The sequence below is a fragment of the Crassostrea angulata genome, chromosome 6 (genome assembly GCF_025612915.1).
Source record: "Crassostrea angulata isolate pt1a10 chromosome 6, ASM2561291v2, whole genome shotgun sequence".
Classification (NCBI taxonomy): Eukaryota; Metazoa; Mollusca; class Bivalvia; order Ostreida; family Ostreidae; genus Magallana; species Magallana angulata.
In genome coordinates this window covers 25,398,470-25,423,434 of record NC_069116.1, presented here as the reverse complement: position 1 = coordinate 25,423,434, position 24,965 = coordinate 25,398,470, and the positions used below count along the sequence as shown (strand labels likewise).

Genomic DNA, 24,965 nt, shown 5'->3' with positions numbered 1-24,965 from the left:
GTACTGAGAAGCCATTTGGGATTCACGGGATTTCATAAATTGACAAACCAAGTTCATTTAAACAATAAAATGCTCTCATTGGTGATTCATTCGGCATATGAAGGTAGCGACATTGCAGAAAAAATACATAACCCGCGGTAGCGGGTTATGTAATTTTTTTCTGCAATGATTGCTACCTTTATAACCCGCATGAATCATCAAAGAAAGCGTTTTATTGTTTATATTAATATCTTTCTTTTAGTTAATTAATAAAAATTGATTATGAAAAGTAAGTAAAATTCTCAAAGTTACTGTTAATGTACTAGTATATACGGACTAGTATATAAGTACGTTAGCTGAAAGAAACAGCCAAATCGTCTTCTGTGGGACTTTAACTCTGACATCATCATATATATTTCGTACAGTCCGTGATTTTTCCTAGGTCGCTGTAGGTTTCAGCCAATTGATAGAGAGGGCATGTCAAATTTTAGTCCTGTCAGTTTTAGCCGCTGTAGATTTTGATTTTAACCAATCCAAAAAAAGGGGGCGTGTATTTTTCAGTCTGCTTGTTTCTATAGAGCTATGAATTAACTGTAAGTTTCCGTAAGAAATAAAGGGAATGATACTTGGTAGATGTAAATACATCCCGGTGAACCTTTCAACTTGCTGTTTATTTCTCTAACTCTGCATACATCGGCCAATTTATACCACATATAATGATGCAGGCGGCGAAATCAGCTGATGATTGCCGAAAAATAGAAGATAACTGCTTCCAGAAAGTTACATGTATGGTCATATTTACCTCACCCATGGGTTTGAATTTCACAATTGAAGAAGAGGGTTTCTACCCAAGTCAATGGCTTCTGATTCGCTCTGCTACTCACGAAGATTGTTCAAAGGCTCTAACTAAAGAACATATCTGTAGAGTATGAGATACGGTAATTGCCAGGATTCTGTAAACAACAATTGGATTGCAATAAATACATTTAGCTTTTATTTATGCGTTGAAGAATCGGAAAAAACATAATGCACAAAGCACATTGTAATATAAGATAAATTAAGTAACTTTACAATTAAAATTGCGGAACGAAGTGTTTTATGAATATGATGATATATTATATAACACAACTCTATCTAAATTTATTACACAGATACATGTATCAAATCAATTCAGAACTGCAAGAATATTTTTAGCCGTGTTCACACTCATGGCTACCCTGGTTTCGGCAGTGTTTGTTCCCATGTGTGGCAGAATCACACATTTGGGCTGTGTCAGAAGAGGATGGCCCACCGGAAGTGGTTCCGGGTCAGTGACGTCCAATCCAGCAGCAGCGATTGTCCCATCACTTAATGCTTCAGCCAAATCGTCATGGTTCACTACGACTCCCCTTGACGTATTGATCAGAATAGGGTTCTCTTCATTCTTTGTAACAGTTTACTGTTCACCATTCCTTTGCTCAGTGAGTTGACTCCACAACAGATGCACAGGATATCGGAGGAGCTGAAGAGAGTGTCCAAGGAGACGTACTGGGCACAGTTCTCGGCATATTCTATTTCCTCCAAGTCGTTATACAGAATGCGTTCCACTCCAAAAGGTTTTATCCTGCGAGCTATTCCGAATCCGACTCGACCGAATCCAAGAATCCCGATGGTTTTGTTGATCAGGCCAGAGCCACACAGCCAAAATGGTTTCCAACAATGAAACAAATTCTGGCGAATGGCATCAATTCCTGTAGATAAATGATATTAATGAAGTGTTCTGTAATTAAAAACAATAACTTAAATTGGCATTATTTCACTCGTTTCTGTGTTTCAAAAGGCACACTGGTAGTGTCTTAATTGCTAACATTCTACTGATCTAACTCCCTTTGAACATTACCCACTTTTTGATTGCTGATTTAAACTTCTTTACCAATCAAATGGTTTCTCTTGTTTCTTGACGCTTTCTATTAAAACTTGATGTCATGGTAAACATTTACATCTCATTAGGCTCTTTACGGAGCTTTACTTGATTTAATACTTAACGACTGTTGGTTGGGTAAAAAAGTGAGGTTTGTCCTAAATATTTACTTTTGTTCATTAGAAAAGCGCATTCGATATCAATTCTTGCATACCTTGGACAATATTTCTTGACGTCATCAGTATCAATGCCACAGCGATGTCTGCAGCTGCGTCGGCTGCGATATCCGGTGTCTTGCAAACCTCGATCCCACGTCGGCGGCATTCGGCGACGTCAACGTTGTCCCAACCGGAAGACATAGTCGCCACTACTTTCAGCTGTGGTCCTGAAAAGCAATTCAAACATGTGTACCATAGCAAGTGAGATAACTCTGTCTATCTTCATTGCAAAAATCAATTCCGTATTAAATACCAGCAGCTTCAAGAATCCCGGCATCGATGATATCAGACACCGTACAAAACAGGCCAGAAATGCCCCCCACAGCTGTCAAAAGAGTTTCCTTCGGAATAGGTTCTTCGCTGTCCCATATTTCCACTTTATATTTCTGTTTAAGGAGAGCGATCGCTTCGTTCCCGACTTGTCGTGTTATGTAGACTCTGTTTTCCGGCATTGTAACTATTTCTACCACTCTGTATAGGAACCCAAGGACAAAACTCTGTGAAAGAAAAATCAATGTTTTACTTGGTGGCATTCGCCTTTGCACGTAGTAGCAACTTAATGCAATATGCGTCAGTTCACCAAGAAAATATATGTATATAAAACAATTATTAAGATTAAAACGTACATGTATATATATAGTTTTATTTTTAAAATTTGTGAATAAATATAAAAAAGTTGGTAATTTGTTTTTAACAATTTACATATTTAATTCCATGCTGAAACTATAAGGTAATCAAATGGGAGAAAAATAGAAGACAGGGAAGGGGTCAACGCATGAATACATATGCATGTTTTTTTTCATATAAATCGTGAAACAGAATAATGAAAGAACTATATTAAGTTTGTATGTTTATTCAGTTTTACATACACATAAGTTAAAGTTTCTTAGCAATCAGGCCTCTCCACTGTAACAATATCGGATTTAAATTATATTTTATTGAAATTATAAAAAATTATTAAAGAGAAATATTAAATGTAAATTTATAAGTAATAATTAACTCCCTCCCTGCCCTCATAGACAGTTCGTGTTTATAGTAATACACATACTCAATAAAGAAACTTTTCAATCCAACGAATAACTGAAAATATAGGATTTTGAGCTTTGTTAAGTTGATTTGTAGGAGTTCGTTTTGAGGTTAACTGAGTCATTCAGGTGACCTATTGCAATTGATCTTTATCCATCGTCGTGCGTTGTGCGGTAACAATTTTACATTTTTAACTTCTTCTTGAAAAATTACAAGGCCGATTGTTACCATCGTTGTTATGAAGCAGTTCTATGGTAAGAGGCATCTAAATTGTGAAATTCATAGCGCTGTCACCCCGGGGCCTTATAAGCGGGGTCAAATATGCTAAACAGGCCAATTTTAAAAAAAAATTATTCTCTGCTCCCATACTTGTGGGGAAATACTAAATGCTAAATACTTTTCTACATCAAAATATTTTTAAGAAAACTAAATGTGGTTATTAAGTCCACGTAGCCCCCCTCCCCCCCCCCCCCCCCCCCGATTGCAACTTGTGATTTAATTTATTACCCCTGGGTCAGGGGTTCATACCCTATAAGGTGTGGCCAATGTGGCCATAAAGGAAAAATGTATCAAATGTATCTTAGAAAAACTTTCTTTACTCCCATACAGAACTTTGTAAGCTTGGAGCCAAGGTATACATGTAGGTAATACTGTAAACGTGGGAATTTTGACGATGTGTTAATTTTGACTATGTTGGCGATTTTTATTTTCTCGTCAAAATTTCCACTCGCCAAACTTCACATCATATATATAGCGTATTAATACCAGAATTTTTTATCGGCATTGTCCCGTTAGGACTAGATCAAAGTTAATGATTCATTTATGTAAATAGCTATAAAAACATGTAATTAGCATTTTAAAAACCCATAAAATCTAAACAAGCATGTTTTAAATGCAATTATCACTCAATCGTCACAACATTCTATAATAACTTTGCGTGCGTAATTATCATGCCGTGTTTGACCTACTATATTACCTCAGGCAATATCGTATAGTGAATGAAAACAAAATACAAAGAACAATGTTATTCCATCAAATCTGTACAGACTTTTTTCAATCAAAGTTAAATCTTATTAATACCAACGCTTGTAAAAGAGTTTGCAAGAAAGATAACTCTAACCCTGGCATTATAAGAAATCAAAGATAGATAACTCTTACTCCTATTCAAAAATTCGTCAAAATTAAAACTCGCCAATTGTTTCTTACTAAAAAATCGTCAAATTTTGAACTCGTCAATATAACCACGTTTACAGTATTAGATTCCCCCAACTATTGAACCCCCTAACTATATTTTCAGGAATAATTGTTTTTCAGAGATCGAAAAATAAGAGCGAGGAAACAGTCAGTGGAGTCTCAGATTTGGGTTTAGGCTTAGAAATGAAGTTTTCATTGTACAATGTAAACATGAGAACCTCTGACATGTCAAGCTAAGGACAGTGGTAAGTACGTAGCCTCGAGTTGGTGGTGGGTGGGTGGGGTGGCTGCTCCCCGTTTTATCGCAGCAATCATTTTTCTGTGACAAGTATCATGGAGCCCCCCCCCCCCTTCCCCTCGACTTTTTTGGGAGCATGTAATAAATGGAGGTGGAAATAAATAAATATACATTTATCACCACGGATTAGGATTTTCATGATTTTGAGAATTACTTTTTTTTGCTTGTGAAGATTTTTTGGATGAGCCCCCTTCCGCCCCCCCCCCCTTCCCATTTAAAAAACGATGTTTCTAGTCTGAGTGGTACTCAGGTGGCCGTCAAGGCTTTTGTTTGTTTTGTTTATTTGCTTTGATTTTTTTTTTTAGATTGTCTGTCAATATTTTTGGGGGTAAGTGAAATGACTTTGGGAATTTAGTGATTGTGTTCTTGGCATATCCACACCTCCCTCCTTTTTATGACAATACTGCGTGTCTGAATAGAGAATTATGCAAAGGAAAACTCGTATCATTATGGAAAATGCTTAACTTGAATATTTGCCAAAAAAGAATGATTAAGAAACAAAAAAGGAAGTAAAAGTAGGGAAGGATCAGATCGGGAAGACCCACTGAGTATATCCAACCATAAATATTGATCCGTTAAGAGGAGAGAGAGAGAGAGAGAGAGAGAGAGAGAGAGAGAGAGAGAGAGAGAGAGAGAGAGAGAGAGAGAGAGAGAGAGAGAGAGAGAGAGAGAGATTGTGTGATTTCTATACTCCTTAAAAATTCTTTATAAATCAGGAAGATACGAGTAAATGGAACGGGTTTTCTATATACTTACTAGTACTTACTTATGCCACTATATTTTAGTATACCATGTAGTTATGCACTCATATGTAGCAATGCACATGATATGCAAGCGTGATCAAGCCAGATCAAGCGTTGCAACCCTTTATCAAATGAACATTGTACAACCTAGTACTTATATAGCATCAGCTCTCACCCCGTTTTTTTCAAACACATTATTTTTTTTCGTAAATTTACATTTAGAAAAATGATATTTGGACCTTATTTAATTATATGAACACTTTGTACGCTAGATGTCCGACAACATCCGAGTAATATAATTACAATTGTGATGACATATACTACGACGGCTCATTCAATAAATCACAGACATGTACTCGGACCCTCTATCTGTTTCAGGCACGTAGCATCGTTTTTGAAAGGGGGGGGGGAGGGCAGAATCTTGACAAGCCAAAAAAAAAGGGGGGGGGGGGAATTTAAACTTTCCCAAAAGCTTCAAAATCCTAATTCGTGGAGGGGGGGGGGCTGGCGTAGTATATCACTTCAATTTCACTCATTTCCTTATTTTAATATCAATTTTTTACATACTCCAACTCCATGATAATTTAATTTTTTATATGTAAATTTTAAAAAAATTGTTGCTGTGAGAAATAGGGGGGGGGGGGGGGGGGACAAGCCCCCCCCCCCCCCCTGATGCTACGTGCCTGTGTTTAGTTCAATGCATGATGAGTCCATTCCATCATGCATGCACTAAAGCTTAGTGTGACCACCAAGTGGGCGATATCTATATCTAGCTGCACATGTATGCACTGAAAGTTTACATACCCCCCCCCCAAACTACGACATGGTGCAATTATGTAAAGGTTATAACGTGCTTCAAGCGTTCAACCTCCTATGAAACAATTTTCTTCAGAAGCGAATCAACGAAATAATGCCAAATTGAAAATCAACGAAAACTGCCCCTCCCCCAATACAACAAACGTCTAGATGATAGGTCGAAGGACAAATCGATAAGAGAAGTTCGCTAAGGTGAGCCAACCTGCCCCAGTAAACCACGTCGACCCCTATGGTGTGACCCTATTACGTATACTGCAAAAGTGGGCAACGGACATGACATGCACACCGATGCTGATCGCCAATGTGAATCAAGAGAAAGTACACAGTCGGGCACCTTTTCATTTATATATTCACAGGACACACTCAAACGACAAATTTTAACAAATTGTAATACCAAAAATTGCTTATTTCTATGAAAAGGGTAACCCCAAAACACTAAAACTGATTAAATAGAGTAAAAAAAAAACATTTATATACTAATTTATTTTTTAAAAATTAAAACTATGTACAAAAGAATTACAGCAATGTGCTGTATATTTTTTATTCACAGGGAAGGAAAAACATTTTTTTTTAAAAACAACGATCATAACGTATGTACATGATGATGATGGGAGGAAAACCCTACACAGTTTCTATCACCTCTCTTCCTGCTCTGAATTCCTGCCATGCCGCAACGCAGAAACTACAGCTCGTGCAACTGATTCTGATGCAGCACTGCGCATGTCCCAAGTGTGATTGCACTCTTTGAACGGGAAATAGTAACAATTGTTGAGTGCAGACAAATTTGTCTTAAACGGATGGGTTCGATTCACGTCCCTCACATCAAGTCCTGCTGCACAAATTCGTTTTTCCCTCAAAGCATTGTAGAGATCGGAATAGTTAATTGCATGTCCATTTGAGTAGCTGTCAAGCAATATGGCGTCTTTCTTCATTTTCTTAAAAGCGTCTTTTTGAAAGAGATGTGATTTTTGCGTCAGTGCTTTACAACAAATGCAAATGATGTCCGATTCTGAAACAAGTCGTTCAAAGTTCGTGAATTCGGCACGTGGCTGTGGGTTCTTTACAACACAGAGGTCATTGTATAGCATGTCCTTGACCCCAAGGTCCAGGAAGCGCTGGGCCACTGCCTGACCAACATAGCCGTAACCGATGATCCCCACCGTCTTCTCACACAACAGAGAGTCGCTCTTTAAAGTGTTCGAGTTCAAGTCAAAGATATCAAACTTCTGTTGTTCTTGGTCTGTTTAAATAAAATTGTAAAGGCAATCAAACAAACATGTAGACGATGATTATCTTTAAAAATCAATGCCACTGTGGAAAATCCAGATACTTGCATACAGCTACAAATTATTTGATAATTTACATATATGCTGGAGTTTTTATTATTATTATTTTTTTTTGGTCTTTTTTTCGAGAGGATTTATAAGGCACTTTACATAATTATAATTATACTGCAAAGAAACCCAATTCCATCTTTAGGAAACCAATTGAGTATGAACACATGCATACATAAAATATAAATCTAAATGTACATTGACTCGCGAGATAATGCGTGTTCACTTAGTTATCGCATGCAAAACAACTTTATCTTGTCCGGAATTCAGTTTGCTATCACTATAATGTGCCAAACTATGTCAGACATGCAAACAATGCGGTTATTTATTTACCTTCGAGAGTTTGACGAAGAATACCCATGGTTAGGTTAGCGACAGTGTCCTTAGACATTTTGGGTAAGGTCACCAGTTCGATCCCCCGTCTCTGACATTCTTCAACGTCAATGTGATGTGTGTCTTCGCTAAGTGTGGCAACAACGCACAATCCTGACCCTGAAAGTAAAAAAAAAAACAAGATACCAAATTGATTGAAAAAATAAAATTTTATTCCGTGTACAGGTACATTATCTCATGTTGCAAATGCAGAGAGTTGTTTTCCCCCGATCATGACGTATATGGACTTTGACCCCGAGTCTGGCCCTCTATCAACAAACGTCAGACGAGACAATGTCCTTTTAACTTCTTTTAGGGTCAGGCTGCTCCAAGATCTGGGCGCCTGAGTTAGGTTAGTGACCGGGAAGGCATCGACTCTTGCTCTATTATTGCTCTTATTGCACAACAAAACTATATACCGTATTGAATTCATTTTAATGAGTGTAATTAAATCAAGCTAGAGCGAATCTATTAGTGAGTTAAAAAGGTTACAATGGTTGACTATTGAAGTATGTCAAGTTTAAGATATCAAAGTGCATCCAACGTTTACATTTTTTATATTCAATATGTAACAATTGGTCATAAAATGTGTCTTTTTTTAAATTTTTTTTTTTATGGTTAAAATTGCAAACTTGCGGTCATTAGCTTTAACGCATAATTAACCAGCAGTGCTACGATGGCGAAAAAATGTAGGAGAATGAACAGAAGATAACAAGAATCTAGCAAAGTTAAAATTGTTTATTCATAAAAAAGTATATCATAAACTCGAGCTGTTCCATCGCTCCTTAACTATATAATCAATATTCGGATATTGAGACGGAGTAATTCGGTCATTCAAAATGACATAAATTGTATTAGCGATAAGCTTTATGAATATAAATAAAAACAAAAACAAAGCGAATGAATAGCAAGTCAATATAAATTATATGTTTGAGATATCGTGACGTAGGTTTTATTGATAAGAAGTCCAGAGTTCATCAACTACGGTAGTTGTTTACTGTCTGGGTCTTTATATGTGCTTTAAAAAAGGTGTCAAGGCTATATTGCAAATGCTCCTTGCATAAAAACACCACCTAGTTCAGGATGGTTTTTTCACATAACAGAAATTTTTTCTCATCAGCCAAATAAGATCTAAAAACAGTATGTGTTAATTTCTTGGCATGAAGTATATTAGATTTAAAATACACTACATGTAAAACCTAAAGTAATCTGTCAACTGGTAAAATATAAAAAAAAAAACCCCACACCACATGGACTACATGACAGCTGAAACACGTACACAAACGTTCGCACGTGGTACACGGGTTGTAAAATTTAATTTTTATGCAAAAACCATACAAAAAGAATAATGTACCCGATTACAATCACAACAAACTTGAAAATGTTTTTTTTTTAAATAAAAAGTTGGGAACTTACCAGCGGAGTTGATCACATCCTTGTCGACATGATCAGAACTTGTGCATAACAGCGCATTCACGCCTCTGACTCCAATCAACAGCTCTCCCCTGGGAACAGGGTCCGGACTTTCCCACATCGAGATGTCTGCCACCTTCAGCAGAATATCTAAGCAGGATTGTGGGACATTGGACGTCAGGTAAACTCTACACCGTGCCTTCATGGTGCTCTGCTCGTCTCGATCTGCCAGAGCTCCGTCTGTTGTTGTTTGGGTTAGCTTCCGTGTGACGTCACATAAATAATAAGTCTGATTGGGCAGTTCTGACATAGCGTGTTATTAATACAATTACTACCGTCTCGCGGAAGGATTAAAAGTTTATAAGCTTTGAGAACAGTTGACGCAATATCACGAAGTTCTCTCGGGCCGAATGATGCAATCAATACCTATTCTTTGGGGCGGATCAATTTTCTCAGTCAAAAATCATTATCATTTCCTTGAATCTTTCAAAGTTATATTTTTTTTTCAATCTGAAAAAAAAAATGTTTCCTAAAGGTCGATAATTCATAAAAAAGATTTTATTTCTGCAAATTAGCATGGATCGATACATTTAACTTCAGGGATGATCCCATATATGATCTTGGGATAATCCAGACCTGTTGTGACGACCCGGCTGTCTTCCCCTCCCCCTTTCTACCACCATTAAAATTTTTATGAGCAACGTGCACTTACTTTCTCTTAATCATATAATTTGAACACTAACTGCACTATGATTTAAACAGTTAAAATATCATGAAAGGTGATGTAATATTTTATGATAGGGCATAAATTTACAAGATGCTACCCCCCCCCCCCCATCCCTCTTTTTTTTTTTAGCTCATCTGAGCTGAAAGCTCAAGTTAGCTTATCTGATCACTTTTTGTCCGATGAATGGCTGTCTGTTTTTAAAATTTTTATATCTGTAACTTCACCAGAGCCATTGGACTAATTTTGGCCCAAAGCATCCCTAGTCAGTAGGTGAAGGCTTTAAGTTTATTAAAACGAAGGGCCAAGTTTGTTCAAATCATAATCCCCGGGGTAGGGTCACAGATGAGGATTGGACTTTTACATAGGAATAGATATTTCTAAAAAATCAATAAATCTTCTTCCCAGTAATCATTGGCCAGAAAAGCTGTAGTTTAGATTCAAGTTTTCTTTTAATCAAATAATAATTTCGGTCGGGGCGTGATCAAATCTATCAAATAGTCCTTCGGACTTTATTGGATTTGATCACGCAAATTATTTATGAAATAATCACCTCATAGTAATCAAAAAATGATTCCTTTTTCCTTAGGTATTCACATTTTCAGTATCTTTGTAATAACACTGAGAAGTAATCCAATAAATTCAAATGAGGTGTCGTTGAGGGGCAAGCGGGGTTTGCATAATTAAAAGAAATGGATTTCACATATGTCAATATTCTGATGTTTATAATCGTACAATTGCTTAAAATTATATAAATATAAGTAATAAGGAATATATATTATAAAGAATTATCACCTCATAATATTCAAAGAATGATTCCTTATTCCTTAGATACTTCATATGTAATATTCTTGAAAAACGTTATCCTGCTGTACACTGTAACTTTATCAAACATATCCTAAACCTGTTGCTCAGATGCAGCATCATCGTCCATTTTTATCACATAATGCAACATACATTCAAGTGAATATTGAACCAGTGATAACTTCAATCGCAACTTCTCGGGCCTTTCCGGCAGGCTCGGAAAACACCTCTAAATATGACAACCCCAGACCTTTATAGGTACTCTAACATTCTTCAGCATTTGAAACTTAGCATTCAAGTCTGATAGGTGTATTTGTAAGTAGCCCAAAAAGCATTGGTTATAGATAGAATCAGTAATTAATAATCTTGATATGGGCATCCCGGGGCACCTGCTCCAAAAACTTCAACCTCTCCGACCACGCACTATTTAAAATATATGGCTTAGATTTAGCAATCAATTACGTTAAAGCCATAATATCAAAATACCAAATTCACAATCAAAGCAAGTGTGGCTAAGTTAAAATGCGTAATAGATTATAGAACTAAAACCGAAACTGGCTTATAATTATGCCAAATGATTTCATTTTTTGGTCATATTTTTTAAAGTATTATATGTTACGAAATATTTCTGCTTTTCTCTTATGAATAAACTTGCAACTAAAATCTTAGTATGCTTGCAATACTTCAAAGTTTTAGCTAATAGTATTGGCAGACTAAAGGATAAAAAGGACAAACGCCGAATTTTTGGAGCAAAAACTTTGCGGAGAAGGTAAAGCATCGCCGAGTTCACAACACATTCAAATATTTCCTGTCGCAAGGGGCTGATCCGCTTGGCGAAATTCGTGGTGTCATGACAACGCGTACTCGTATAAGATTTTGGTTTTTCGGTGTTTTCTTCGAGTTAAAACCACTACTTGCTACAAAAGTAATTTGCAAACAATTTATTACGAGTATAGTATTTACATGCATTCTTCATGGAAGTATGAGTGTGGTAGATAATCAAAAAGCATATCACTCGTAATTATGTTTTTGGTTTCCCCGTGTTTTCTTCGGTTTATCTCAATACTTGCTACTTTGGAAAGGGCATTATAACGTCTTTCTTTAAGGCGTAATAACGCCTTTTTAAAGGGCGTAATAATGCAAAAAAAAAGATGTAATAACGCCTTTCTAAAAGGCGTTAAGGAACGCATTTCTAAACGACGTTTAGGTATAATAACGCCTTTCTAAAAGGCGTATAAACAAAAAAAAATAGGTATTATATGGGTGTACACTTGTTGAGATTCAACTTATCAAAGCGGGTATGAGTCAATGTTATTCTCCTGGCTATAGAACTAGATTTAGAGTAAGATGGCGTACCATTAGAATACCAACGCCCGCTATGTTAATTCGACAACGATATTTTCGATATATACAAAACATGAAACATATTCATGCCAATATAACTATTATGTGCACAATTCCATGTCAGAATTTATTTCTACATTTATAAATGCAATACAGTATGAATAAAAATACATTCTGATTTATATATTGGTAAGACGATAAAAAGAATATCTTTTCATTTTCAGTTACATAAATGATACTAATAGGCTTCCATAAAATTCATGCATATAATTTTTTATTGATGTATTAATATCATATTTTGAAATCATTTATTATTCATATATTTTTAAAAACAAGCAAAACAAGATACACACAGTTATAATAAGTTAACATTAGAGATTGTAAAAAAAATAATGTAAAAAGAGTATATTGCAATAGATTATTATTAAAAAAACCGTCAAAAACTATGCTTCAATCCGTCGTAGCACCTCCCCTTTCGGACGACCCTTGTTCAGTACACTTATGATATTTTCAGCCGCAATTTCTGCCATGCGGTTTCTTGACTCCCATGTATTGCTCCCCATGTGTGGAAGTATGACGCAATTATTCAAGGTGAGTAATGGGTGGTTCATAGGAAGTGGTTCTGGTTCTGTGACGTCAAGCCCGGCAGCAGCAATTTGATGGGATGTCAAGGCTTCGTAGAGATCATCATGGTTGATGATTCCCCCTCTTCCGGTATTTATAATAATGGCAGTTGTTTTCATCTTCTGAAACGTTTTCTTGTTAAACAAATGCCTCGTTTGGGGGTTCATATTGCAACATATACACAGGATGTCCGACTCTTTGACAAGATCCTCAAATTCAACATACTCGCCTCCAAAGTCCGAAGCAAAGCTTAGTTTCTGAACATCGTGATAAATGATCCTTTCGACTCCAAACGGTTTAATTCTTTTCGCTACTCCATAACCAATACGACCGAGACCCATTATTCCAAATGTTCGTTTCTTCATCTCAACTCCATAGAGCCACATAGGTTTCCATTTCCCCCATTCGCCATTTTTCACCGCATATGCACCTAGAAATGCAATTAATAATAAACCATTTACTATACTTGATACCTCTACATACATTTTCTCACAATAAACTATAAATAATTTTACATTTTCAAACTTTTTAATGAACTCAGACGACAGGAAATCATGCAAAGATTTAAACATAGTCGTAGCCTTTAATTTAAACTGTCTTGATAAGTTCGAATGCAAAGTTATCAAAACGACTATGAATAATATGACATTCTAAAAGTTTTATTTAATTCACATTCTTTTTATTATTCGTATCTAACTTTCTTACCAATGATGGGTTGCAATTTGAAATATTTGTTTATAGCTTAACGATACCCAATACTAGTATGTCCTAACACTTAGTCAAGGAGGCTGGGTGAACAACAAGTAACCCATAAGGCCTGCCATATACTTTTTAATATGATATTTTGTTTTACTATAAAGTATAATTCAGTAAAGAATATTTTAGTTTTAATCTGACCATTTTCCTATATCTCAATGCAGAGTCAATGCAGAGTTCTTAATTAAACCAGGGTAAATATAGCATAAATCCTCTTAGAGCACACCTTCCAGGAGCCTGCGGGCGGTGAGCAGGACCAGTGACACTGTCAGCTCCGCCACGCTGTCCGTCGATACGTTGGGGGTGTTTGTGACCGACACACCCCTCTCCTGACAGGCCTGGAGGTCGATATGCTCGTAACCTACCGACATCGTCGACACCACCTGGAGCTGGGGCCCTTCATAAACAAGAAAGCATATGACTAAAAGAATCAATTCCTATATTAGTATTCTATTAACATAAATACATGTATACGCGTTAGTTGAGAACAAAATATGGGTCTGAACAATTTGAAACATTATTGTCGATGTAAATACCATGTTGCAAAAATAATACTTCGATATTATACAGTTAATGGTTAGTTTGAGGATATCAAATCATTTGTTGGACTTGAGGACACAAATGTTGCCCAGATCCGAAGGCCGACGACAAAGTTCTTGTCTGAACTGGTTGAATTAATATAATTGAATTTCGTTCCAACTTTGGTTTGGTTTTCTTTCGGTAAGAACTGCATACAGGAAGAATATTTATAAGGGTATAATAATACTGTATGCTTCGCGTCTCACCTACATGTACAATATTTTACAACGCTTTGAAATGATGGCTATTCTGACTAATGACTATCCTTCAAAACAACAGTTGTGTTCTTTATGTTCTGAGAAACGCATACATGTATGATCTTTGAGTTATAAAGAACATTGAATTATTGTTTTAAATTCCAAACATCTTTAAACTGTATTATACCTGCATGGAATGCTTGGAGTGAACAGAATGTTATGAAAGTTAAATTCTTCATTTTGGGCACGTACGTATAAAAATTATGAAACAATATATAACAAAAGTTTGTTGGATCCAGGCGAGCTAAAAGCTGAGGTACGTATAGAGATCGCTAAGAAAACAGCTATTTTCATTTGATTCTTTATTATAAATAAGATGCTCATACACATTTGATATGACAAAACCCATCAGCATTAGGTTATAAAACATGCACCGATGCCAATACTAAAAGTCATGCAATTCTTCTCAATCGGTAATGTTGACTGAGAAATCGATATCTTATATTGCATAGTTTATCCTTGCAACCGACCTCTACGTACACATATCAAGGTCGTTGGCTGGCTTTTTTACACGATCGTACGTTTGCCATTCTGGAAAATGTTGTAATTATAGGAAAAACAATGGGGGGGGGGGGGGGTGAGGCATCGCACAAGTTATTCAAGTATTGAATTACTGTCCGATCTATATACATGTATATGTATACCAATTATATGTAAATCTTAATGCATACATGTATAATGTTTGCATTGTGACTATGGATTCCGAATTCTTTTTTAATTTAAATTAACATGTTTTCGATATTTATTTGGAAGAGGAAAATTAATCGATAAATTAAAACCATTTGACGCCATTGATTGAGTATTTGTAAACGATAAATTACATGTAATAGTACATCACAGAGAATTTAAAATATTTTGGTAATTGAACATAATAATTAGTTGAATTAAACTTTACCTGCTCGTTCCAACACTTCTCTGTCAATTTTGTCGGTCAGCATGCACAAAATAGCATCCACACCCTTCACATTTTTCAAGAGGTCTTCTCTTGGTATGGCGTCATCACTCTCCCAAAAAGTTACGTCGCAGCTCGGCGTCAAAATTTGCGTCCCAGGGTCGGGGATTCTTCGCGTCACAAACACTTTAAACAGTTGGTTCATGGCCTAGTTCTATAACTTCGAAAGTTGAAAGGGATCAGAACCTAGCACACTACTCTAAGCTTGAAATGCGTCTCACAGAGAGAATCTCTTCGTAGCTTCATTGATTCACTATCACGTTGTAAATGCGTGAATATTATCACAGAATTGTTTTACATTCCATTAAATAATTATGTTTAGTTATTTGGTAAACGAGTATTTATTCGGATATCATTTAAAATGTACACCTTTTTGGTGGTTTTAAAACATTACGCATACACGTGTACAATACTTAAATTATATATTATGCATTTACCAAACCATTCAGAATAGCTGAATACATAAATCCCTCTCTTTAATTAATTATTTCAATGTTGATTCAACATAATTTGGTTAACCAAAATCTAAAAGACATTATACCATCAATCGTCTTGAACTTACCAGAATAAACTTCTTTAGTTTTCTTCTTATTCCCGAACGTCGTAATTTTCATGAATACTAAAGGTATGCTTATGCTTATGGAGGGTAATCGTGTTCAAAAATCCAGACATGTAAACTTGTAAATCCGAAATGCGATCGTGTTGGTGTGTGAGCCTAATTATGAATATGTATGGTGCTCCGATGGGGCCACTTCGATCTTCGCACTTTCGCATTTAGGTCGAGGTGCGAGAGTGCGAAATTGCGAAGGCGAAAGTGCGAAGGTGCGACGGCGAAGGAGCGAAAGTGCGAAGATAAGACGGCGAAGCGCGAAGATGCGAAGGCGAAAGTGAGAAGTTGCGAAGGCGAAGAAACGTTACTACTATCGCTCCTTCGCCATCGCAACTTCGCACTCTCGCCTTCGCATCCTCGCGCTTTCGCCTTCGCCTTTTTATTATTGTGGAGCTCTCTGTAGTTTACAGACAATTTTAGCTGTATTAAAGGACATATAAGGAAGCCGATGAACTTTTTAGAATTTATTTTCAACAGCCTGCGCAGATCCATAACTTTTTTCGGGGGGGGGGGGGGGGGGGTCGATGGATAATTATATTTGTCCGGGGGGGGGGTCCAAGACATATTTTTGAGATTTTATTAAATATAATTAATAAAAATAAATTTTCCGGGGGGGGGGGGGGGGGTGGGATCCGGACCCTCTCTGCATGTGTGAAGTTATTGATATTGAATTTTCCGGGGGGGGGCGGACCCCCTCTCCCCCTCTTAATCCATACATGAGCAAGGAGTGTCGCATAATGATATAAGAATGCATATTACTGTGTTTGATCCACGGTTAACAGACAGCTGGTAAGTGACAGGAGTCTGAAAGTGCATATGTATACATTATGGCGGACATTACATTTTATGTGCATGGAGTATATAATGATTAGGCATAGCCAGCACTGGTTAACATATATGTCACATATATACACATAAAAATATTTATAAACATTCATAGTAAGCACAATGGCCTAGCGCATGCGTACCAATAATATGGATTAATCGGAAAACCTTGGCGAGTACGATGCCTGCATCAAATTCTATGTAATCGACCGAGACTTTCTGAATGCTATCAAAAAAGGCGAAGGCGAAAGTGCGAAGTTGCGAAGGCGAAGGAGCGATAGTAGTATCGCTCCTTCGCCTTCGCACTTTCGCCATCGCATCTTCGCACTTTCGCTCCTTCGCCGTCGCACTCTCGCACTTTCGCCTTCGCAACCTCGCACTCTCGCATCTTCGACCTAAAGGCGAAAGTGCGAAAGTCGAAGTGGCCCCATCGGAACACCATAAATATGTGAAATTCTGATCGTGTAGCCTATAAAACTCGGTCATAAACACATGTAAGATTTGACTCATTTCCTTATTTTGCAGCTTTATTGTTTTCATTAGTTGATTAAACCTTCAACTTTGCACACTTTCAATCCGTAGTTTCTGCATTCGTATCTTCAGGCTAGGCAATAGCACATCTGACATGATATAAATTGACGTCTTCAAGTTTGTCGAATTTGAAATTTAAAAAAAAAAAAACAATTTTCGCCTGCATGATAGGCTTTTTTCCTATATTGCCGACAATGCAACATGAAACATTTTTAAAAATAATTTATACACATTTTAATTTTCCGACAGTTAATCTTATCTTTTGAATTTTTATTCATTTATTTTAAAGGGGGTGTCGCTTCTTGTGTCTCATATTAATCAAAATCTCAAAACCAATGTCTTTAAATATTATGTTTTTCTTATCGATATCTTTGCAACTCTGCTATTAAATTGACCAGCTGGCCGACCCCGTGTAATTTTTCGCAGGGGTGGGTTGGTGGGTTCTTGTCCTATCTTTGTGGTAGCGATAAGATTTTCTTAATTCAGCCGAGCTTTGTTCTTTAAAAATTTGTTGTATGTACTCTAATAAAATGTGTGTATATCTATATACTTGGGTCTATATGCTTCATTTGGCGCTACAGTGTGTTTAATATGACCTTTCTGCACTGAAAGTGCAGATTGCACATAAATCGCTTTGACCTCTATGATTTATTATCGGAATGAACCATAGGGCATCAAATAAAAATTAATTCTATCTAAAAGTAATAAAATTAAAATTATCATAAAGAAAAATGTTACAATTCCTTCACCTTATTGATATTTTGACCTTTTTGCACTGATAAAACGCTATTTTTATGCATTACCAATTCAACATGTAATGAAATTATTTAAAAGTCTCAAAACTTGTCAGAAAAATCTTAAAATTTCAGAAAATAAAACAAAAAGTATGGGTATTTGATATAAAATTTGAGATATGACATGAAATACGCTAATTTTAGGCAAAAATTGTGATTCATTTTTCCTTGACTTTTATATATGCAGTATAAGTTAAATTTGCCAATATGTTTCGATAGATCAATATTGAAAAATTGTAAAATTATGTTTTGTGTAACAAAATGAAGATATCCTAATGCACAACCTATCTGGAAATTTTGTTTGCACGTAAAGTAAGGAAGCTAAAGTGACGGTACTCAAAAACAACTGAGTTATAAAAAATGTTCATTTAATTTCTTCTTAAAAACCATCCGCCACAAAATATAGTCCCATACTAAACTCTGAAAATATGTCATTTTTCCTTTACTATTTTATTTAAGATAGTTTAATTGGCATTATAAAATTTGAATTCATGAGTAGAATCAATACATGTATATGATGCATAATTTCTAGAATAGAGGTGATCCAAAATGGCTACAGAGGTACGAACCTCTTTAAGCTTAGAATAAAATTTTATATATTTTATAATGTTATGAAGGGTACAAGATGGCATTACGTCTTACACATGCTTACACCCCCTTGAAAAATTTACACTATGGATTTGGTGGATGGGGGGGGGGGGGGTAGTTGTCCGGAATTAGCATGAAGTCTTCATCGTATACACCGTTCCTAACTTCCGGTGTTACGCAACATAAATGTCCTGTCTGACAGTCGAATCCCCTGGCTATCCTGACGTGTCATTTGCCACCCATACGTGCATGTAAGTAAACGAAGATTTATATCGTATTTGTGTTTGTAAATTTAATTTCAAAAATGAAATATATTGAACTTTTAAACATTTTAAAGACTCGAGGAGAGACCTTTATTTTGCAACTATCGGTTTAATAACGTGTTCTATATCCAGCTGTTGAAGGTTGTGTCATCATGGTAAATTAGATGTATGTACACAGAATTCGAAGGCTATGCTTGTCCACTGCTTTTTAAAATAAAAACCATTTAGAAATATCCGTAAAATTTAGAAGGGGAAAGGGATAGAATTTGGACCTATATTGGCTGAAGAAAATTTACTGGTATGCGTACATGTGCATCTGTTTCAGTGCATTATAAAACATGGATGTATGCCATCAAATTGTGTATGTGAACTCCCATTGTGAGATAACATGTATTTTATTATTTTTCCAGTAAAGAGCCAGCACTTTGGAAATGGAAAAGCAAAATGAAAACATGCATGAAACTCAGGATGAAATATCTTCTGAAAATCCTTCCACTTCTAAACTGTTTTGTTGTGATGTTTGTGGGAAAGACTTTATTCTCAAGTCTTACTTGCAGGTTCACATGAAAATGCACAAAGAGGAACGACCATATAAGTGTGAGGTATGCCACAAAGCCTTCAAACAAATGGCTGCTCTTGCACGACACAACCGTATTCATACCGGTGAAATGTTGTATAAATGTGACTACTGCCAAAAGGAGTTTAATGATCAATCAAGTATTCAAAGACACATCAGAACACATACAGGGGAAAGACCATTTGTTTGTGAGATATGTGGGAAAGCATTTGTGGAAAATCAGCATCTACGTCGACATGTGCTGCGAATGCACACAGAAGAGCGTCCATATGTCTGTGAGACTTGTGGGTCTCGGTTTGCAGAGAAGGGGACTCTGAAATGTCATTTGTTAGTACATACTAATGAAAAACCTCATGCCTGCGATGAATGTGATAAAGCTTTTAGGTCCTCTAGTCATTTAAAAAGACACAAGATGTGGGCTCATAAGGGAGTGAAGAGAATTCGTAATCGTTTCAACTTAACCTACACTTGTGATGTGTGCTCTAAAGACTTTCATGACAAAAATGATTTTACAAGGCACCAAAGAACACACACTAAAGAGAAGCCTTATCAATGTCCTGTTTGTCAAAAGTGGTTTAGTGTTCAGTCTAATAGAAACAAGCATGTGCGTCAGGTGCATGCAGAGAGTTCCACAACATCTACAGATGATCAGTCCTAACTAGTTACTATTTTAGGGGGGGGGGGGGCCTTTTACCATGTTCACATGCAAAATTGATATTTTTGGTAGAATTTCTGAATAAAGCTCCGTTACTCTTTGAGAATTAGATGCACGTAAATTTTTGTGTGAAAGATATTTATGAAATCTGAATGAAATTAGGCCCCATAGCTTCAAATGATTCCACACTTACAGTATTTGTCCAATGTCTTGCCCAATTTTTTCATTGTCAAAACTTTTCTGAAGAAGCTGCTGTGTTATTACAATTACTTCTGGCATGTATGATATTAAACATTTGGATTGACATTGTTGACCTTACAGAGAAAAAAATTAATAGATTAACTGAATCAACGGAGATATCTCAACTGAGTGTGTTTACACAGTACTGATATACTGAAGTATATTTGTACATGTATTTATGCATTGATAATCTTTGTGCGTGTATTTATGCATTGATAATCTTTGTGCACTTATGTGGATGCAGCAATCAAATAAACTGTTCTATGCTGATATATTTTGCTCAGATTCAAAATCTACTTTGTTATTTATCTGTATTACTTGTATTTATATACATTGTATAACACAATATTTTTACACTTTTCCAATGGTTTACTGTAGTATTAGTTCTGTTGAAATAAAGAGAAATATTACATACAGTTATATTTTGTTTTATGTACTTTTTCACTGTAAATGACTTAATTGCTTATCATGCTTAACTTTTGACTATTGCATACATAAATGCACGAAACAGTTGAGTGTCAGGTATATACGAAAGCCGAATAGGGTCACATAAAAAATATTTTTATCTCGTAATTACGAGAAAAGATCTCATTATTACGAGTTAATTATCTCGTAATTACGAGAAAAGATCTCGTAATAACGAGAAAAGATCTCGTTATTACGAGTTAATTATCTCGTTATTACGAGAAAAGATCTCGTTATTACTAGAAACGATCTCGTTATTACGAGAAAAGATCTATATAAAATGGTGCGTTTCTGAAAAGAATTCGACTGGATCACACTTTAAGTCTATCTTTTTCATTCCAGAAACGTTGATTCAATTTTGATCAATATTTAAAAAAACAACGATCCTTATTCATTAATTTCTACATATCAAAATGATTGGGTTTGACATTTTATCTGATATAAATAAAAGGAAAGAACTTCATGTAATTCTTCTATTCAACTTATATATATTATAATCCCACTCCGAAGTAAATACCAGGTAGGCCTATAGTCGTAAAAACACAATTTTATTAGTTACAGATAACTTTAATGACTATATAGTTTCAGTCATGAATATGGATATACAAGATTTACCCGAATTTGTGTTTTATATGTTTATACACAACCTACATGTATATTGAAAATAATTGATTTTGTATATAAACATTTTGGAGTCTGAAAACAAATTACACGTATCCTTCTTAATTATTGACATATAGTTCAATGAATTTATTAATCAATTTGCTTTGCTAATTCTTCTGAAATTTCTTTAAAACTGCTTGGTCCGATTTTATATCAAATTTTTCTCGTAATTACGAGATAATTAACTCATAAAAACGAGATAATTAACTCGTAATAACGAGATAATTAACTCGTAATAACGAGATCTTTTCTCGTAATTACGAGATCTTATCTCGTAATAACGAGATAATTAACTCATATGGAGAAATCACGTACACTTTATTCATGAGCTAAATGCCACGTGACACTGTTCTCATTAATATTTATGTCTTCAAATTGTCTCCCCTAGGAATGAAAATTACATACCTTTTATGTATGAAATTTGTGTGATTACGTCAAAACTTTAATTTTTTAGAATGAGAACATGTGTTGGGGCAATGCATAAATTAACTGTGTATGTTTTTGTCACCACAATCAGTGATTCACGCTTCAAATTCACTTTGAATGTCTCTCTATCCAACCATTATAGATAATCTATAAATAGAACTATACTGGCTAAAATGAGTAAATAAATGAATAAACAGCTAAAAATATCAGCTTGAAACAGAATAGAATTACAACCTGAAAAATCTCAAGTCATTCAATTTATAACGAAAATTCTTAAATAGAAATATGCAATATGCCTAATGATTCAATATAAAGCCTAAATGCATATAGTCAAGTCCGACAGCGTACTGAGAAAGTCTTGAACAATGCTAAATTGAAAGTAAAAAGGAACCGACAAGACTTCTAAAATTTGAGTCAAGATTTCTGACACAACTAGTTTGCAATGCAAACTTTGTAAATATATGAGGAACTACTTTACCTATGTATGGCAAGTATTTTATAGTCTGTCCCGGGTTTTCGCTTCCACGATATTTTGACAATATTATCAGTGAAAATAAGATAATATTTCATTAAAATGTGGATATTTCTAAGGTTATAAAATTTCCAGACAAAATTACCGTTACCGGACCGCTTAAATATTTTCTGCTGTTATGTTATGAGACGATTTCTGAAGTCTACGGGATTTTTCAATGTTAATTTCGGCCATTGCAGTCAAGCGTACAAGGGAGTGGTTATTATTTTTTGTTGCACATCGAAATAAAGCGCAAAAATAAAATAAAATATTCAATTTCAACTTTGCATATGTTATTGATAACTCAGCTGTTTGGTAATGTTGTAAACTATCATAAGACAATTTAAAGTCAGGAAAATATAAAATTCAAGCCGAGTGTGACGCGGTACAACCAACGATGCACAGGGCTTGCCTCGAACTGACGTGTCTAAAGTTTACAAGTATACTCTCGTCGAAATATCAGCGCATCTGGAATAAAGGTATGTAAACTGTAATTATTCTATAGTATTTGGGACATTTAACATATATAATAGCAGTTCATAATATCAGTACTTAATAGATCTTTATGAGTATCTTTTTGAATCTGTAAAGCGAAAGTAGGACTCATTGTGAAACCGCAGAATATATAAACATCAACATACGACAATTTGATCTGTGACAGCCAAATAAAAACGTTTCTGGTAACACCCTCATATTTAATGTGACACCTAGTTATGAAAAATGAATTGTGTTTGCTGTAGTTATTTAATGGGTGGTTGGTGGGACCAGAGACATATTTATGTCTCTGGTGGGGCCATGGAAGTGGTGGAGAACATTGAGATTAACCCAAAAATATTATTAAAAAGGAATATCTATAATCATTCCAGTTTTGAGATGTACTCATCTCTAATGCCTGCTTAGAAATGTTTTTGAATTATTCATTAATCAATTGGTACAAATTTATATAATTTTGATAAAATAGATGTATTATTACTTAAGTGTATAACGTTATTGTTTTCATTTATTTCAAAAAGGTTAACCAGACATACACTTATGTGCATTATATGTCCCGTGAATAACCAAGTCTCAGACAATAATTCACGATATGATATTAGCAGTGTTCGATTATGTCCATGATAATTATAATCAAATTAATGTGGAATAATTAACACATCATCACAAAATGGCTGACCGCTGATCAAAACGACATTTCGTTTTATTAAGTGGATTTTATGAACAGTAACATGTAACATACTTCATAGCCGAGTGGATAACATGTCGGACTAATGATCCGTACATCACGAACTGAATCTCGCAGGGGCTTTTGTTGTTACTTACTGGATAAATTATTTTAGATATTGATTTTTTATCCCCAAACTGAATGCAATTTTTTCGCTTATTTTACATTTGTACAGTTTATTTATTATATCTTTCATTATAAAAAAAATGCCTGTTAATTTGAGTGACTTTTTCCTTGAACTTGGCTTTTGATTGCATGGCCAAGTGTATTAATTCATTTTATATAATTTACATGCATGAAATGATTATTTCAAAACCGTCCATTTAGGAGATTAAGTTTACTGTGACATCATACGAGTAAAATATTTCCAGAAAACCAAACAGCTCAATTTTAAAGTCCATTCAGGAGTTTAAATATATTGTGACATAATACAAGTAAAATATTTTCAGAAAAACAAATATGCTCAATTTTAAAGTCCATTCAGGAGGTTAAATTTACTGTGACATCATACGAGTAAAATATTTTCAGAAAACCAAATATGCTCAATTTTAAAGTCCATATAATCAGAAATGTATATCATAATAAAGCTCCATGAAACCACTCTATGCTCTCTACTGAATTTAGTATAGTTTATCAAATATAAACTACCTGGTATGCTAATAGAATAATCACTATATCGGCTTTTTTTGAGAGTTCTAATATTCATTCATCAATAAAAATATTGTGTAGAAGTCATAAGTAGGTTAAATTCTCTTCACTTCTCAAAGTAAAGTACAGTCAATCTTCGTTATCTCGAACAATAGATGGGACTGTTTGAAAACTTTTAGTTATTTAAGTATTCAAGATATTGAGGGTAAAATACTTAAAAGATAAGTAATTGGGACTTATAAATCACTTATTCATTGTGTTTGAGATATCAGTGTTCGAGAATATAGATAAATAGAACTGTAATAGTATATGGATAGAACTGTATATGGGTTCTTCAAGTATTCTTACTCAGCTTGCAATTTACAGCCCCTTTTATATCCATATTGATCTGATTTTAGCATCATGATGGTATTTTTAAATAAAAAAAAATGTAATTATAATTTTATAATGTTTATTTTGCACAAAAGTTCATTCATGGATCTCATAACATGACAGATAATCATTATTATATATCATTTTTAATAGTTTTTTGATAATTATGAGATGTTTGTTATTTTTAATTGCAGATGTTGATATAATCACAGTTTCATGATATCAAATTACAGCTCATTTTCCAG

General features: G+C 35.0%; 3 protein-coding genes and 1 pseudogene across 3 annotated transcripts; 1 reads left to right on the top strand and 3 right to left on the bottom strand.

Annotated features, from left to right (window-relative positions):
- Window positions 1-965: 965 nt before the first annotated feature.
- LOC128189586 (glyoxylate reductase/hydroxypyruvate reductase-like) lies at window positions 966-10,991 on the bottom strand (annotated as a pseudogene).
- LOC128189585 (glyoxylate reductase/hydroxypyruvate reductase-like) lies at window positions 6,639-9,618 on the bottom strand. The gene is made up of 3 exons (XM_052861245.1): window positions 9,297-9,618; window positions 7,842-8,000; window positions 6,639-7,414 (listed from the first exon to the last, which is right to left on the bottom strand). The coding sequence occupies exons 1-3, from the start codon at window positions 9,601-9,603 to the stop codon at window positions 6,810-6,812; spliced, it is 1,071 nt and encodes a 356-aa protein (XP_052717205.1). The 5' UTR covers window positions 9,604-9,618; the 3' UTR covers window positions 6,639-6,809.
- A 1,366-nt stretch (window positions 10,992-12,357) lies between the features above and the next one.
- LOC128189587 (glyoxylate reductase/hydroxypyruvate reductase-like) lies at window positions 12,358-16,040 on the bottom strand. The gene is made up of 4 exons (XM_052861246.1): window positions 15,896-16,040; window positions 15,277-15,493; window positions 13,772-13,942; window positions 12,358-13,219 (listed from the first exon to the last, which is right to left on the bottom strand). The coding sequence occupies exons 2-4, from the start codon at window positions 15,476-15,478 to the stop codon at window positions 12,609-12,611; spliced, it is 984 nt and encodes a 327-aa protein (XP_052717206.1). The 5' UTR covers window positions 15,479-15,493; window positions 15,896-16,040; the 3' UTR covers window positions 12,358-12,608.
- Window positions 16,041-18,846: 2,806 nt separating this feature from the next.
- LOC128188814 (gastrula zinc finger protein XlCGF49.1-like) lies at window positions 18,847-20,826 on the top strand. Its single transcript, XM_052860092.1, is given in 3 exon segments — window positions 18,847-18,932; window positions 19,355-20,041; window positions 20,043-20,826. Coding segments are annotated over 2 exon segments (807 nt in total). The 5' UTR covers window positions 18,847-18,932; window positions 19,355-19,375; the 3' UTR covers window positions 20,184-20,826.
- The last annotated feature ends 4,139 nt before the right edge of the window (window positions 20,827-24,965 follow it).